Raw genomic sequence first — 19,232 nt, forward strand, 5'->3', positions numbered from 1 at the left:
AAAAATAGTAAACACATGGAAACTGAACAACATCCTCCTTAAGAAAGACTGGGTAAGAGAAGAAATAAACAGTGAAATTCAAAAATTCCTTGAATCTAATGAGAATGAAAACACACCATATCAAAATGTGTTGGACACAGCAAAAGCAGTAATCAAAGGCCAATTTATAGCAATAAATGTACACATCAAAAAGGCAGAAAGAGCCAAAATCAACACTTTAAACCAACGTCTCCAACAATTAAGAAAAGAACAGCAAGAAAAGCTTACAGTCACAAGAAGAAAGGAAATAATCAAGATTCGAGCAGATATCAATGAAACAGAAAATAGACAATAGAAAAAATCAACAAGACCAGAAGTTGTTTTGTTTGAAAAGATTAATAAAATTGACAAACCACTGGCAAATTTAACAAAGGAAAAGAGGGAGAGAATACAAACAACATGAATAACAAATTAAACAGGTGACATCACAACAGAACCAACTGAAATAAAAAGGATAATATCAGGATGCATGATGAATACCTGCACTCCAACAAATTTGAAAATCTGAAAGAAATGGAAGATTTCTAGAAACACATCACTTATCTAAACTAACACAGACTGATGTGGGAAAGTTGAATAGATCCATACCAAAAGAAGAAATTGAACAGGTCATTAAAAAAAAAAAAAAAAAAAATCCCACCAGAAAAAGTCCTGGCACAGACAGTTTCACTGCAGAATTCTATGAAAAATTCAGAGAAGCACTGACACCAATCCTACTCAAACTATTCCAAAACAGAGAAAAGGATGGAATCCTCCCTAATTCATTTTATGAAGCAAGCATAACCTTGATACCAAAACAAGGCAAAGACATCACTCAAAAGGAAAACTACAGACCAATATCCCTCATGAGTATAGATGCAAAAATCTTCAACAAAATCCTAACCAATAGACTCCAACAATCTATCAAGAAAATCATTCATTATAACCAAGTGGGGTTCATATGAGGTATATAAGTATGGTTCAACATTAGAGAAACAATTAACATCATCCACCACATACATAAACAAAAGAAGAACCACATGATCACATCAATTGATGCAGAAAAGGCATTTGATAAAATCCAACACCCATTCCTGATCAAAACTCTCAGCAAAGTAGAAATAGAAGGGACATTCCTCATCATAATAAAGAGCAGCTTTGTGCCTAAGGCACTTGACTGCTAACAAGAAGGCTGGTGGTTCAAACCCACCAGCCACTCCTCGGAAGGAAGATGGGTCAATCTACTTCCATAATGATACTGCCTTGGAAACCCAAGGAGGGGTCACTATGCGTTGGGTCAGACTCGAGGATACATAACAACAACAACAACATGCAAAACTTCAGCCAAAATTACTCTCAATGGAGAGAGACTGAAACCATTCCTTGCAAGCAGGAACCAGACAAAGATGCCCTCTGTCACCTCTTCTATTCAACATTGTATTGGAAGCCCTATCCAGGGCCATAAGCCAAAAAAGGGAAATCAAAGGCATCCAAATTGATAAGGAAGAAGTCAAAATATCCATATGTGCTGTTGATATGATCTTATGCCTAGAAAACCCAAGCGACTCAGTCAAAAATCTACTGAAACTAAGTAATAGATTTAGCATCGTGGCAGGATACATGATCAACATCCAAAAATCAGCTGGATTCCCCTACACCAGCAAAGAGATTGCCAAAAAAGAAATAAGGAAATCAATATCATTTAAAATAGCTACCAAAAAAATAAAATAGTTGGGAATAAATCTTACCAGTGACACAAAAGACCTGTACAAAGAAAACAACAAAGATTACTTCAAGAAACCATAAGTGATCAAAATAAATGGAAAAAAAATACCATGCTCATGAAAAGGAAGATTGAACATTGTGAAAATGTCAATTCTACCTAAAGCAATCTATACATTCAATGCAATCCCCATCCAGATCCAATCAACATTTTTTAAGGATATGGAAAAACCAATCACTAACTTTATATGGAAAGGAAAGAGACCCCGGATAAGCAAAACACTATTGAAGAAGAACAAAGTAGGAGGTTTCACACTGCTGGATCTCAAAACCTACTATATAGTTACAGTAATCAAAACTGCCTGGTATTGATACAATGACAAACACATAGACCAATGGAATAGAATAGAGAACCCAGAAATAGATCCATTGACCTATGTTCAGCTGATCTTTGACAAAGGGTCGAAATCCATTAAATGTGGAAGAGAATGTTTGTTTAATAAATGGTGCTGGCAAAACCGGATATCCATTTGCAGAAAAATGAAACAAGATCTGTAACTCACACCATACACAACACCAATTCCATGACATATCTGGCAAGGGACTTATCTCTAGAATTTACAGAAAAGTCCAATGCCTCAAAAACAAAGAGACAAATAATTCAATTAAAGAATGGGCAGAAGACATGAATAGACACTTCACCAAGGAGGATATTCCGGCGAACAACAAACATAGGAAGAAATGTTCACGATTATTAGCCATTAGAAAGATGCAAATCAAAACAACAATGAGATACTATCTTGCCTCCGCACTGGCAGAAATGTTGAGCAAGGCAGAAAATAACAAAAGCTGGTGAGGATGCAGAGAGATTGGGACTCTCATACACTGCGGGTGGGACTGTAAAATGGTATAACCACTGTGGAAAGCTGTATGGTGATTCCTTAAAAAGCTGGATTTAGAAATACCATTTGACCCAGTCATTCCATTACTAGGTATAAATCCTGAAGAAATGAGAGCCATGACAAGAACAGACATATGCAGACCCATGTTCATTGCAGCACTATCTAAAATAGCAAAAAGATGGAAACGACCTAGGTGTCCATCAATGGAGGAATGGATAACATGCACACAATGGAATCCTATGCAACCCTAAATAATAACTAGAATCTGCAAAACACCACATGATGTGGATGAACTTGGAGGGCATTATGCTGAGTGAAATAAATCAATCACAGAAGTACAAATATTGTATTAGTCCGTTATTGTAAAAGTCAAGGAAAGGTTTATATATGGAAGGAAAATTTCTTTGTTGGTTACCAAGGGTGGGAGGGTAGGGTCTGGAACACTGTAAGAGAGGTAGAGATAAGTATTGATTTGGGTGAAGATAAGGGCAATGTACCAAATGTGAGTGATCAACATGGTGGCATTGAGGAAAAGGAAGCCATAGAGAGGTACATGGGAGAAGCAGACAACAAAGATGAACCCTTTTGCACATAGAGTACTGCATTGTCAGTGAAGGCAAATGTAGGTATACAGGTGGATAGATGGGTAGACATGCTGGAATATTAGGTATGCCTATGCAGTAGGGAGTGTACCCAAAACCATGTATAGGGTTGGCAGACCATATTTCTACAAGTGTATTTGTAGGTGCTGTAAGAATTCCCAGGGGTATAGCAGAGCTGACAAGGGACAAGGTTGTAGTCACTTCTTAGTTATAGCCAGCTACTCAGAGGTAGCTTTGGGTAGCTTTGGTAACATAGTGCCTAAGGCACCTGACTGCTAACCAGAGGGCTGGCAGTTCAAACCCATCAGCCTCTCCTCGGAAGGAAGATGGGACAATCTACTTCCGTAGTAATACTGCCTTGGAAACCCAAGGAGGGGTTGCTATGAGTCGGGTCCAACTCGACGACACATAACAACAACAACACACCCAGAGGGAGCGAGTAGTTGAACCTGTGGGCTCGGGACCATAGTTGCAGGGGACATCAAGCTCAATTGGCATAACATGCTACACAAAACATTGTTCCACCTCCTAGTTTGGTGAGTAGTGACTGGAATCTTAAAATCTTGCAAGCAGCCATCTAGGTGAAACGATGGGTCTCTCCTCATCCAGAGCAAAGAAGAATGAAGAAAATCAAAGATTCATGGAAACAATTAGTCCTTGTGACTGGTACACCATGTGATTCTCAGCCTATACGACTGTGAGACCAGAAGAACTAGATGGTGCCCAGCTACCACTGTCAATCACTCAGAGGGAGATCTATGCAGGAGATCCTGGACAGAGAGGGAGAACAATGTGGAACAAACTCAAAATCATTTGGGAAAAAAAAGGGGGAGGGACCAGATTTGCTGGTCTGATAGAGCCTAGTGAAACCATTGAGGCTATGTTCCCTAGTTGTCCTTCAGGTCTGGAACTGAACCCACACCTGTGGCTTCCAGCCAAACAAGACAGGCATATGAGTTGAACATTTACCTGAGGTATATATACTCCTTGGAGAGAACAGTCATGGGAGAAAAAAAAAGAACTGTTCATGCACAGAGAGACAGTTCAGGGGGCAGGAATGCATGGAGAGATGGAAACAGGGAAGAGGTAATTATCAGGAGGAAGTGGAAGGGGAGCTGTCATATTGGGGCAAATTGTAGTCAATGTCATGAAACAATGTTAGTATGAACTGCTGTATGGAAAGTGATTTTGCTCTAAACTTTCACCCAAATCACGATTAAAAAAAAAAAAAAAAAGAAGAAGAAGAATTACACTCAACTGTATGATAAATATCATCATCATACAGTTGAGTATAATTCTTCTTCTTACTCTGGTAGCATAGTGGCTAAAAGCACTTGACTGCTAACCAGAAGGCTGGTGGTTCAAACCCACCAGCCACTCCTCGGAAGGAAGGTTGGGCAATCCTACTTCCATAGTGATACTGCCTCGGAAACCCAAGGAGGGGTCGCTATGAGTCGGGGCTGACTTGACGGCACATAACAACAACAACAACGTATGATAAATATATTTTATGAAATTGAACAAAATGATATTCATTGAAAATAGATAGTGATTATTGTGTTCTAGCAAGATCTCTCTCCCTCCTTCAGAATTTCCCTCCTTTTTCCCTCCCATTCCAAATATGAAGCTATAAAGGATGCCACAATGGATATATTTATGGCTTTCTGAAAATCCTTCTATAAAACCTTTAAGAGAAGTTTTTTTAGTTCCCCCCATCTGTTCATTTAATTCAAAAATAAAGAAAAGTTCACACCTGAGGAATATTATAGATGTTACTGTCCATATAGCTTTTCTTTAGAAATTACTAAAAATCATGCTCCAAATACCATATAAGTAGAACTTCTTGACTAGGGTTGCTGTCAGTGAGAACAATGCCACTCTACTATTAATAGCAAATAATAGTGATTACTATGTACGAGTATCTGTCCCAAATGCTTCAGGTTTAGGAACTTGTAATTTTCACATTAACCTAGTCAAGCTGAGTTATTTATATGAAGTAAGAATTCAACTAACCCCATTTTATAGATGAGGAAAATGAGGTACACTGAAGTATTTGGCAAAGGTCTTCAGAAAGCAAATGGAAGACCTGGGATTTGAATCTAGGAAGAGCAGCTCCTGACACTGATTTTTAACCACTTTGCTATAGAAAAAAGTATTTATAATTTTGGGGAAAAGATAGGTAGATTTATTAATAATAATAATTTAAGCAACCAAAATTCAGAATTAAGGATGAAGAAAATAAGAATTTGTGCTTTATAGAAAGCAGTACAAAGCTCTAGTTTGAGAAGCTAGAAAATCATAGTGATTGTCTTCCAATATTACTTTTATAAGAAGTATACAGTACACAGCCCAATCTACATAAAACAAAATCAAAATATAGGCATAAATTAAAATTAAGAAACAAAATAGAATAGCACAATATTTATTGCATTTATAATTGTAACAATAAACATAAATGCTGTCTAAATTCCTTCAGGTGGCTAATAGTCTTTACATTGCTTTACTAAACAAAAGCCAGTCACATGTGGTTTACGCTTTGACAAAAATAACTGAATTTCTTTTTTTTTTAATTTAAGGGGACCAATATAAACCAGTTGAATTTATACCAAATGAAAGCAGTTATAGAAAAAATACTTCCACTGAAAATAAAAATTATTAAAATATAAAGGTTATTGTAAAATAATAATGTGATTCCAAATTAAAAACAACTCTAGTACATATATGTATATGTCAAATAAAGTATTGATTAATTGCATAAATAAAAAATTGCCACTTACTACTATTTAAATATAAGTTGAAACTACTCTGACAGGAGCTTCCAAGGGAACAGTTCCAGGATACACTGCCCTGATGCCAGACTAAAAGAAGTGCTTGTTTCTTAAAAAGTGGTTGTTAGTGGGAATGAACAGCACTCAAGGAAAAAAGCCACAGTTGTAAACTGTGAATATGGAAAGGAATCAATCAAATGCCAGATGTACTAAGGAGGAGAATAGCTCAAGAACAATCAATATTAAATATTTGTAATTAATAGCTACACAATTTGGCTAACCCAGGTCATGAATAGCAGCGACCCTCCTATGGATGGCTCCATGATTGCTATGGGCCTGGAGTGAGAAAATTCTTCTCCAGGGCAAAGTGTTACCTTAAAAAGGAACAGATACACAGTTTATAACAGGATTTTAATTTTTCTTTCAAAGTTTTGATAAAGTAGATATAAAGATGAATGTAATTAATTCATAGGACATAATTATTAATGAAGAATTAATATCTATATAAGGAGTCCTGTCGGTACAGTGATTAAGCATTTAGCTGCTAAGTGAAAGATTGGCAGTTTAAACCCAAAAACCCCTTTGTAGGAGAAAGATGTGGCAGTCTGCTCTGTAAAGATTATAGCCTTGGAAATCCTATGGGGCAATTCTACTCTGTTCTATAGGGTTGTTATAAATTGGAATGAATTCAACGGCAAGGGGTTTAATATGTATACAGCAGATTTGTTGTTGTTTGTTGTTATGTGCCGTCGAGTCAGACCAAAACCCTCCTTGGGTTTCTGATGCAGTATTACTATGGAAGTAGATTGCCCCATCTTCCTTCCAAGGAGTGGCTGGTGGGTTTGAACCACCAGCCTTCTGGTTAGCAGTCAAGTGCCCTAGGCACTGTGCTACTAGAGAATTTAGCCTACAAATATTTATGAAATATTTAGAAAAATCAATACTATATTTGTTGGAAAGAAAATATCAGTATATAAAGCACATTTTTTCCAGTCTATCTTATCTGATACCAAATTAAATTTATAATTTAATAGCATAATTATAGCTGCAAATCTTAAAGTACTTGAAATATTTGAAATTATAAAGCAAGTTGAACCTTTATACTCAAACTCAAATGTATAGAAACTTAACTTTGTTTCTTCTCCCTAACTGAATTCAATACACTTATCAGCTTTCATTTCTTCTGATGGCAGAAACATCTAATCTTGATGATAAATGATAACTTAGTTAATGTAGTTTTATACCTTAGTGTACTGTAATGTAAATATTCCCTTGAAATGAGATTTATTTTATTTCCCGTTTTTCCTTCTTCTTTTTTTTTTTTTCCTGGAAAAATTACTAGCTGGTAACTTGGATATTATCCTGCAACAGAGAGCCATGCCTTGTACCTGTGCTGTCCTCATTATGAAAGTTTTCCAATGGTCTAATCCTGAATTTTGGGCATGGGTATCAGGTGTCAGTTCCTGCTGTTGCTGTTTTCCCTGGTCTGTAACATGGTCTCCCAGGCTTCAAACCCAGCTACCAGTGCATTATGCACTAATTCACAGCCTCAGACATCCACACCACCCATCCTACTCTGCAAACATGAAAGTCCTCGGCAGCCTACCTTGCACTATGCTAGAGTGATTAAGTAATTTTAAAACAAGAACTGAGGTATCTCTAATAGTCTTGAAGCATCAGAGCTATGGAAATAGAGCCAAAGCACCCTCTCTGTTTTCCAAAATCTATCATGGGACTTCTAGCCACACCCTTGGCGTCCCTGAGTGGTAGTTTAAATGGTTATGTGTTAGACTACTAGGCAAAAGGTTAATGATTTGAACCCACCCAGGGGTATCTTAGAAGCCAGACATGGCAATCTGCTACCAAAAGGTCACAGCTGTGAAAACTCATGGAGGAATTCTACTCTGCACAGATGGGGTCTCCAAAAGTTGAGATCAACTCAATGACAACTAATCACAATGCATATCTGCCCAGCTACCAAAGGTTTCTGTCCCTCAGCAAGGACTTGAAAGCTAGTATCCTATGACTAATGTGATACTCTTGTCAATGCCAAATTTTTCCACAAATCCTCCATCAAGGGTTAGTGTTTGCTCCTCTCCGTGTGATGGGAACTTAAAATGTTATCATATATGATATCCTCTACATGGTGTAGCTTATAGCAAAGAATTTCTACCCCAAGTCCTCCGGACACTAAGTTTTGCTATTTTAAGGAATGTTTTTATCCATTTTTCCTTTTTTTCAAATATTATAACCTGTCAATTAATACTTTCATAAATCATAACTGAGTATAGTACAAATTGAGAGAGGTGAGCAACATAAAAATAAAATGAGTATAATTGTCACTATGAATTTAAAATTTTAAAAGTGAATAAATAAAACTAACAGATACGTGATTGTATTTATATTCTACAATACAAATTAAATTTGTAAAAACAATTTACAAATTAGAAATGGATTACTCTTTAAATATAAATGCTCAAATTAATATTTCAATCTGTAATAAATCAATGGAGGATATTTCTGTTAAGTAACAGATAAATATTTTTACAAAATATCTTGGATTTAAGATGTTAATTGGAAAATTCTTTTAGTGTTTTCAAAGTTTTAGGAATCATTTAAAAATATGTTCAAAGTTAAAATCTCTTTGTTTTTCTTAGAAGCAGATATAGACTTGATCTAAATACTAGACAGAAAAAGAAACTAGAGCTCAAATTCATTTAGAACTTAAAATTTAAGAACACTTATTTCAAGACAACTAAAATGCAAGTAAATTTCAATAGATAGGAATCTATTAAATCATGCATCTATTGACATAATTAAAAGGAGCCCTGATAGCACAGTGGTTAAGCAGTTGACTGCCAACTGAAAGGTAAGTGGTTAGAACACACTAGGTGCTTCTGTAAAGATTTACAGCTCTGGAAACCCTAATAGACTGTTCTACTCTGTCCTATGGTGTGGCTATGAGTAGAAATTGAGTAAGGGCACAAAACAACAGCAATGTAAATGAAACATCAGAACTAAATATAAAACCTGTATTATATCATAGGGAATCCTGAAAAACCAATGAATTTAATTGGCAGTCTGGTAGCATAGTGCCTAAGACATTTGACTGCTAACCAGAAGGCTGCTGGTTCAAACCCACTAGCCACTCCTTGGAGGGATGACTGGGCAATCTACTTCCGTAGTGATAGCACCTGGGAAACCCAAGGAGCAGTCGCTATGAGTCGGGTTCTACTGGATGGCAGTGAGTTCCCCCCGACCGCCACCACTAATTTTTAAATAGATAAATATGTGATTTATATGTAAAATGGAATAGAGTACAATCTCTGTAAAGTGATATGTAGTCATAATCAGTATTATGTGTACTTGGAAAATACATTAGAATTAATGCCTTTCTTGTTTTTTTTTTTTTTTTTTTTTTAATACAAAGGTTTTTATCATTGTTATGATTTAATTTTGCTTAAGAAGTTTTAGCTAGGCCATAGGAACCTTAACCAAGCCAAAGAAATAAGGGAAAAAATCATTTCAATGGCAACTAATAACAATGCATATCTGCCCAGCTACCAAAGGTACATGGTTCCTTTTAAATAGCAAAAAGTAGTGCCTCGAGGACTTGAGGTAGAAACTCTTTGCTATAAGACAAACCATGTGGAGGATATAATATATAATCACATTTTAAGTTCCAATCACATGGAGGGGAGCAAACACTAACCCTTGATGGGGGATTTTTGGAAAAATTTGGCATTGACAAGAGTTTTGTATTAGTCATATGATACTAACTTTCAAGTTCTCACTGAGGGACAGAAACCTTTGGTAGCTGGGCAGATATGCATTGTTATGCATCAGCGACCAATAAATCATGAGTGAAGTGTTTTAATATATATATATATATATATATATATATATATATGTATGTATATATAAAATACATATAAAATATTTGGATAAAGGAAAATTAACCATAATAAGATGGGTGTATAATTACTTAATAAGTCATTTCATGGGTGAGCACAATTTTTTACAATGGAAATATTTTGAAACATGACATTCATAGAAATTCATCTCCTGAAGACCACATAAGGTAGGAAAATAAATTGTTAACCTTAAGTGAGGGGCCGTTTCAGGCAATTTGAAAAGAGAAAAAGACACCAGGTCTTGGATTAGAAGATGAAATATTAAAAAAAGATATCCATTCTTCTCCAAGTAAATGTGTTAATTGAAATCATGCATTCTCTGCCAAAATTCCAACAGGCTCTGTTAAATAAAACTTATTCTGACATTAAATTTAAAATAAAATCAGCAAGATTATTAAATAATTATCTTAAAGATGAAAAGCATTGCTAAGTAAAAAGTGAGCAGAAAGATTAATGATGTTTATCACCAATTACAAAGTACTGAGAAATATCTCTTTCAAATAGTATGGAACTTATGGAAATAAAAATGGACACCTAAAAGTAGCCGTTTCCATACCTAAAACAAAAACAAACAAACAAACAAAAAACACCTTAACAGCTATTAAGTCATTTCCAACTCATAGCAACCCCTCCTTGGGTTTCCAAGATGGTATCTCTACGGAAACAGATTGCCCAATCTTCTTTCTGAGGAATGGCTGATGGGTTTGAATCTCCAGGCTTCTGGTTAGCTGTCAAATGCTTGATATGAAGAAAAGTCATTCTAATTGGGAGAACACATCCTACTGAAACATCCCCAAGCATCATAATACTTTAAATTTGTGCTGAATGGAACATTTCAAAACAGGAGATCAAAACTGGGTTAGTGATGAGATGGAGCTGGGGAAGACACAGTTGAAAAAATAATCTTGCTCTTCATGTTCAGTAGAAAGAAAACACATATTATTTTTAAACTGTGTATTTTTTCTTAATTTATAAAATACTGGAAAGTAAAGAAAACTGATATCCCATATCTCTTGTAGAGACAACCACCATTTAAAATTCCATGTATTTCCTTTTAGTCTACATGTTCAGAAAACATTTTGTTACTGCCATATTTCTACCTAATTGTAACTCTTGCATTTTCAACCAGCATTTCAGTAGTTTTCCATTCTATAATAAATAAGCATTACTTGCTTTACTAAACCAAATTGGACATTTAGATGAATTCCTATATGTCATCTTTATAAATAACAATTTGGAGACAACTTTGTGCACAAGGCTTTTTCAGTAAAACTAGAGTTTGTAACTAGGTCTCTCTGCAGCTGAATAGAGGGCATATATATACATATAGTCTCTTGGCTTTAGTTTGATCATATTCTCTAAGATATTTGTGGATGAGATAAATAAAAAGACGTTGATTAACTGTCCCTTTTTCTCTCATGAAAATTATTATTATTATTATTTTTTTTTTTAGTATTAAAAGAGTCTAGAAAAGAAGTAAAATGGTTTTGTAAATTAATCCCTTAAAGAGCAAGCAATTATAGTTATTTTTATGGTCTAATCAGTAGCCTTTTAAATGTGCAATCAAGTAGCATCTATAATTACTTGAGCCACTTGGCTCTTGCATACAATTGAATCTACTGAAATACACTTGTTTATTTGCCTTTCTTATTCCTCTAGAGCTTATAACTAAGAGTTGACTTTAATTTTTCCTTCCATAAAGCTTAGTTTTGGAGGAATTCCAGTACCAGGCAAACCTGGGACCTTTTTAAAGAAAAACTTCCATGGATGCATCGAAAACCTTTACTACAATGGAGTAAACATAATTGACCTCGCTAAAAGACGAAAGCATCAGATTTATACAGTGGTAAGTCAGCCTGCCTTTTCAGCTTTATGGTTTCTACCACATTGGGGTAAGTCTTGCTTTTTCTGCAGCTCTTTCATAACCTGTTTATCTTAATTTATAAAAATTTCCATCAACTTCCAGAGGTGAAACTGGGGAGTGGGAGGAAAGGCAGGAACTGTCAGATTGAATAAAATTATTGAGAGAAACAGACATATTAGGGATATTCAGAGAGTTTCATATGACTGGTTGTGGATCGTGTCAGCTGTGGCTGGTGATTTAGTGCACACTATGTTAACAATGATTCCTTTACCATCTCTGGAAAAGGCATCCAGAAAACTGCATATCTTATTAAATTCTATGTTGTTGTTGTTGTTATGTGCCATAGAGTCAGACCTGACTTATAGCAATCCCTCTTGGGTTTTCGAGGCAGTATCACTACAGAAGTAGATTTCCCAACCTTCCTTCTGAGAAGTGGCTGGTGGGTTTGAACCTCTAGCCGTCTGGTTAGCAGGCAAGTGCCTTAGGAACTACACTATTAAATTCTATAGTTTGGGAAATACAGATTTTTCCACTTGTTAGTATAAAGCTAGGTGCTTTCAACAAGAAATGTTAAATTTTTGATGTTGCCAAGATTTCCTTTGTAACATTTATCCCATTAACAAATTTAATAGTTTTCTAATTAATATTTTCCTTCACTATAGATATTAGGGCCAGGACATTTTTTTCTTTCTTTTTCTTCATTGCATTCACAGAATCTAGGAGAGTGTCTTGCATGCAATAGCCATTCACTGCATACATGTGCATTGTTTGAATGAATAAATGGCTGCTATAGTCCTTGGATGATGGAGATGAGAAACAAAGCTATGCACTTCACCCTGGATCTTTGTGAATAGACATTCACCTTGATACAAATTGATTCAAGAGTCACCCAATAACATGCATTAATGCTTCCCATGTGCAAGGTACATAGATGTAAAAAGTTGGGAACATCTTTGTGATCAAGGTAGTCTTTAATTTTCTATTATCCCCACTGGAAAGACTATTTCAAAAGTTTTTATAGTAGAAGATAGACTGTTACTATTCTTTATAATGCATTAACTTACTGAGGCATGGGGGAGAGGTGGGCAACTCTCTTCCTGGACTTTCCTACTTGATATGCTTGTTATACACTGAGTAATATAAAATATACATTTATATTCAGGTTATTTTTTGTTCTTTTTAATAACAAATGCATAATTTAGTTTGCCCTATATGGTATGGCTATCTATATTGCCTGTTAGCTTGTAGTTGACTTCTGCTGGAATATCTTAGTTAACTGCATGGAGACTATCACAAGTTAGGAATACTTCTCAAGTATCCCTTGCTTGATTCCCTAGGCTCATTTTTTATTCAAAGCAGATTGAATCTAATGCACCTTCACATATTCTCTCTGTCGTTCCTGAAACAGCTTCAATTTTATCTTTATCTCTATCACTCTCATGGTGAAACTAAGACTAAAATAGCTACATTTATAACAAAGACTCCTCATACCTCTCCAAAGCACATCACCAAGGGCCCCTATAGGGGCACCTTTCTTAGGACCTAACACCTGACAATACTAAACTAAACTGAAATCTGCCTCCTCAGAACTCACAACAGATACTGATAAATTTAAACATGTGTACTCCCATGATTAATTGTTGTTGTTGCTGTTATGTGCCGTCGAGTCGGCCCCAACTCATAGCGACCCCTCCTTGGGTTTCTGAGGCAGTATCACTATGGAAGGAGGACTGCCCAACCTTTCTTCCAAGGAGGGGCTGGTGGGTTTGAACCACCAGCCTTCTGGTTAGCAGTCAAGTGCTTTAGCCACTATGCTACCAGAGCTCCTCCCATGATTAATAGTACACAAAATTCTCTCTCTTGCTCTCTCCATATATAAAGAATATATATACACCCACTCCTCACTTATTGGCATGCTTAGGTTCCAAAGATCAGGTTGTTATATGAAAATCAGCATTTTGTAAAAAAGGAGGATGACCTCATAAGATAAAAAAAATGTAGGATGGTTATATCATTGCATAACTGCTAAATTACATCATCACATAGAGGCTAATTTCATCATTACATAACTGCCAAACTATTGAGAATCAAGCCCAGCCAAGTTGACACATAATCTTAACCATCATAGCCAGCATTACTGTTACCTCATGTGACATACATCATTAATGCACAAAATGTAGATAGTAAATTTTTTCACTGTTGTCAAAAATGTGAAATGTCAGACAATGAAATAGTTCATAAGTGAGAAGTAGGTGTGTGTGTATATATATGTGTGTGTGTGTGTGTGTGTGTGTGTATGTATATGTATATATATGAGCTATATGATATCTTATATTGTAATAATATACTATTATATCAGATATAACACAGAGCATAGTATTTCTGAAATAATCTTCAATATTTTTACCTAAATAATAATCCAACTTCTTTAGAATTTTCTATCTAGACATTTTCTTCAAGAGTTCTAAATGTTTAATATCTGCAATATAGCTGTTTCTCTTTCCTTCTTTCATTTTTCTTAAGAAAATCTCATTAAACTTAATTGAGATTCTTTGAGATCGACCTTTCATGAATTTTGTGAAATACATGTTTGTTTTTTGTCCAGTGAGAGCTCAAGGATAATCTATTGTGTTTTTCCCCCATTTTTTGCATATTAACCCCCAAAATACACCAAATTATTTATGATATGATTTATCTTAAACAACTTTCTTTTCCTTTCACCTTTCCTTCCTCTTCCCTCTCCACTCACGTTTTCCTCTTTTTCTTCTTCCTCCTCCTGCTCCTTCGTCTCCTCCTTTTTATTCATGTTATACTTGAGTTGAAAACCCAGTTCCCAGGCTCAACATAGCACTTCATAAAGTAAATTAAAGTTTAAATGACTAGTTAGCATCTTTTAATGACAAGTAGTAAGGACACACTTGAGTCAGTTCAGAAGGACAGGGTGGGAAGGTGAGGATGTGTACAGATGTGGAACATTAAAGGAACCTTTAGAAATGCAGAGCCAGGCACCTGGAGAGTAGGATTGGGGTGGTGCTGGATGTAAGGAAGATGTATCAGCCACAGCAGAGAGACTATTTTTCCTCATGGTGCTCCATTATAGATTGTTGTGTTGTTGTTATTAGGTGCTGTCGAGTTGCTTCTGACTCATAGCGACCCCATGCACATCAGAACGAAACACTGCCTGATTCCGTGTCAGCTCCATGATCCTTGCTATACTTGAGCCCATCATCACAGCCACTGTGTCAATCCATCTTGTTGAAGGCCTTCACCTCTTTTGTTGACCCTCCACCTTACCAAGCATGACATCCTTCTCCAGGGAATGGTCCCTTCTGACAACATGACCAAAATAGGTGAGACGAAGTCTGACCATTCTCTCTTCCAAGGAGCATTTTGGGTGCACTTCCTCTAGGACAGATCTGTTAGTTTTTTAAGCAGTCCATGGTACTTTCAGCATTCTTCGCCAGCACAATTCAAAAGCATCAACTCTTCTTTGGCCTTCCTTATTCATTGTCCAGCTATCACATGCATACAAGGCAATTAGAAATATCATGGCTTATGTCAGAATCACCTTAGTCCTCAAGGAGACATCCTTGCCCCTCCACACTTGAAACAGTTCCTTTGCGGTTGACCAACCCAGTGCTACACATCATCTAATGTCTTGACTGCTGCTTCCATTGGCATCAATTGTAGAACCAAGCAATGTGAATTCTTTGACAACCTCAATCCTCTCTCCATTCATTGTGATGCCACTCATTGGTCCAGTTGTGAGGATTTTTGTTTTCTTTATATTGAGATGTAATCCATACTGCAAACTGTATTCTTCAACCTTCATCAGTAAGTGCCTCAAGTCATCCTCACTTTCAGCAAGCAAAGTTATATAGTCTGTGTATCTCAGGTTGTTAATGATTGTTCCTCCAATCCTGATGCCACATTTTTCTTCACATAGTCCAGCTTCTCGGATTATATGCTCAGCATATAGATTGAATAAGTGTGGGGAAAGGATACAACCCTGAAATATCCCCTTTTCTTGATTTTAAACCATGTAGTGTTCCCTTGTTCCATTCAAATGACAGCCTCCTGGTCAAGGTACAGGTTCCTCATGAGTACTATCAAGTGTTCAGGAATTCCTATTATTCTCAATGTTATCCATTATTTGTCATGATCCACACAATCAAATGCCTTTGCATAGTCCATGAAACACAGGTAGACATCTTTCTGGTATTCTTTGCCTTGAGCCAAGATCCATCTGACAGCAGCATCTCCCGTTCCATGTCCTCTTCTGAATCCAGCTTGCACCTCTGGAAATTCTCTGTCAATATACTGCTGCAACTGGTTTTGAATTATCTTCAGTAAGATCTTACTTGCGTGCGATATTAATGATATTGTTCTATAATTTCCACAATCTGTGGGATCACCTTTCTTTGGAATGGGTACAAATATGCATCTCTTCCAGTCAGTTGGCCAGGTAACTGTCTTCCAAATCTCTTGGCATAACCGATTAAGTGCCTCCAATGGGGCATCCATTTGTTGAAATATCTCAATCGGCATTCTGTCAATTCCCAGAGCCTTGTTCTTCACCAATTCTTTCATTGCAGCTTCGACTTCCTCCTTCAGTACCATTGGTTCTAGATCTTTTGCCACTTCCTGAAATGGATGAAGATTGACCAGTTCCTTTTGGTACAGTGACTCTGTGCATTCCTGCCATCTTCTCTTGATATTTCCTGCATCATTCTCTATTTTGCCCATTGAATCTCTCAATATTGCAACCCGAGGCTTAAATTTTTTCTTGAATTCTTTTAGCTTGAGAAATGCTGAGTGTGTTCTTCCCTTTTGGTTTTCAAACTCCAGGTCTTTGCACATTTCATTATAGTAATTGGTTTTGTCTGCTCAAGCTGCTCTTTGAAATCTTCTATTCAGTTCTCTTATCTTGTCATCTCTTCCATTTGCTTTAGCTACTCTCTGGTCAAGGGCAAGTTTCAGAGTCTCTTCTGTCATCCATTTTGGTCTTCTCTTCTTTTCTTGTCTTTTTAGTGATCTCTTGCTTTTTTCATAGATAATGTTCTTGATATCCTCCCACGATTCTTCTGGTTTTTGGTCATTGGTGTTCAGTGCATCAAATCTATTCTTTAGATGATCTCTAAATTCAGGAGGGGTATATTGAAGATCATATTTTACAGATATTATAGATAGAGGTCAACAATTCATTCTCTATCCCTTTATTCTCTGCCTAGAAATAAATTAATGGGAACCCTAAACTGTTCCCATTAATCATGTGGATTTTTTCAAAACATCACTATTTGTCTTATCTTTATCATTTCTTATACTTCATGACTTTTCTTTATGCATTCTTTGTTCTTTTGTTCCTAACAATAATTGGTTAAGGAACCCTGGTGGCATGAACTTGAAGTGCTCAGCTACTAATGGAAAGGTTGGCAGTTCAAATCAAACCAGAAGCTCTGTGTGAAAATACGCTTAGCTATTTCCTCCCATAAATAGTAAAACTTCAACACAGGGTTTTCAAAACTGTAAGTCTTTACAGAAGCAGACTGCCACATCTTTCTCCAGTGTAGTGGCTGGTGGGTTTGAACTGCAGACCTTTTGCTTAGCAGCTGAAGCTAACCACTGCCCCACCAGTGCTCCATTCATAAAGATTACAGCCAAGGAAAGCCTAAGGGGTGGTTCTATTCTATCTTGTAGAGTTGTTCTGAGTTGGAATTTACTCAACAATATACAATAACAACAACGTTAATTGATTAAATTTCTTGGATATTTGTAGTTTCAATTACTGAGAGAGAATCAGGCTGGCACATTTGTTCCTTTCATCTCAGGCCATATCAGAAAAGGCTAGCCATCCTTGAGTGTTGTGTACATGCCTGTCACAATAAGTTGAGGCCAGTGGCAACATCATGTGTTTATAAGCTTGAGTATTTTCTCTCCAAAAGATGATGTATTTGTTGCTGTGGGCACATTTAGAATGTCCATATATGTGCCCATTCCAAAGAAAGGTGACCCAATGGAATGTAGAAATTATCTAACAATATCATTAATATCACACATAAGTAAAACATTGCTGAAGATAATCCAAAAAAAGTTGCAGCAGTACATCAACAGGGCACTGCCAGAAATTCAAGCTAGATTCAGAAGAGTATGTGGAATGAGGGATATCATTTCTGATGTCAGATAGGGCTTGATTGAATACTGAGAAATATAGTTGCCAGTATTCCAGAGAATACTGGAAATATAGTTACCTGTGTTTTACTGACTATACAAAGGCATTCAACTCTGTGGATCATAACAAATTATGGATAACATTGCAAAGAATGGGAGTTTAAGAACACTTAATTATGTTCATGTAGAAGGTGGACATAGACCACAAGGCAGCCATTTGAAAAAAAACAAGGGAGTACTTCATGGTTTAAAATGGGAAAAATAAAAAAGGTGTGTATTAGAATATTATCTTTTCACAATACTTATTCAGTATATGTACTCTGAGAAAATAATCTGAGAAGCTGGGCTATATGAAGAAGAACAGAGTATCAGGATTGGAGGAAGACTCATTACCAACTTGTGATATGCAGATAACACAACCATGTTTGCTGAAAGTGAAGAGGACTTGAAGCACTTACTGGAACAGTTAGAAAACTACAGCCATCTTTATGCATTACACCTCAACAAAAAGAGAGCAAAAATGCTCATAACTGGACCAAAAAACAAAAACAAAACAAAATTATGATAAATGGGGAAAATAATTGAAGTTGTGAAGGATTTTATTTGATTAGACCTACAATCAATGCCCATGGAAGCACAGTCAAGAATTCAAACAATATTTACGTCAGGTAAATCTGCTGCAAAAGACCTTTTTAAAGCATTAAAAACCCCAAAATTCACTTTGAGGACTAAGGGTGCCTGACCCAAATCATGGTCTTCTCAGTCACCTCATATGCTTGTGAAAGCTGGACATAAATAAGGAATACTGAGGAAGAACTGATGCTTTGAATTATGGTGTTTGTGAACAATATTGAATATACCATGGACTGCCAAAAGAATGAACAAATCTGTCTGGAAAGAACAGCCACAATACTCCTTAGAAGCAAGGATGTGAGACTTCATCTTAGTTACATTAGACATGTTATCAGGAGGTACCAGTCCCTGGAGACAAACTTCATTCTTGATAAAATAGAGGGTAAGCGAAAAAGAGGAAGATGATTAAGGAGATATATTGACAGAGTGACTGCATCAATGGGTTCAAACATAGCAATTTTTGTAAGGATGATGCAGGACCAGGAATTGCTTTGTTCTTTTGTGCAATGGGTCACTATACATCAGAACCAACTCAATGGCATCTAAAAATAACATATCCTCTTCAGTGAAGTGTTTCTTCATATCTTTGCTCATTTTCTGCTTAGATTCCTCTTATTATTTTTAATATATGTATATACTAT

The 19,232-nt window shown here is 36.2% G+C and overlaps 1 protein-coding gene across 1 annotated transcript in view; it reads left to right on the plus strand.

Moving 5' to 3' along the window:
- The window catches only part of CNTNAP5 (contactin associated protein family member 5), a 1,495,600-nt gene that overhangs the window by 539,437 nt on the left and 936,931 nt on the right, over positions 1-19,232 (plus strand). The window contains exon 7 of the mRNA XM_042780525.1: positions 11,629-11,772. Coding sequence (XP_042636459.1) covers positions 11,629-11,772 — 144 coding nt within the window. The remainder of the gene's footprint in view (positions 1-11,628; positions 11,773-19,232) is intronic.

The sequence above is a fragment of the Orycteropus afer genome, unplaced genomic scaffold, assembly GCF_000298275.1.
Source record: "Orycteropus afer afer isolate SDZICR_OR568_19922 unplaced genomic scaffold, OryAfe1.0 scaffold00004, whole genome shotgun sequence".
Classification (NCBI taxonomy): domain Eukaryota; kingdom Metazoa; phylum Chordata; class Mammalia; order Tubulidentata; family Orycteropodidae; genus Orycteropus; species Orycteropus afer.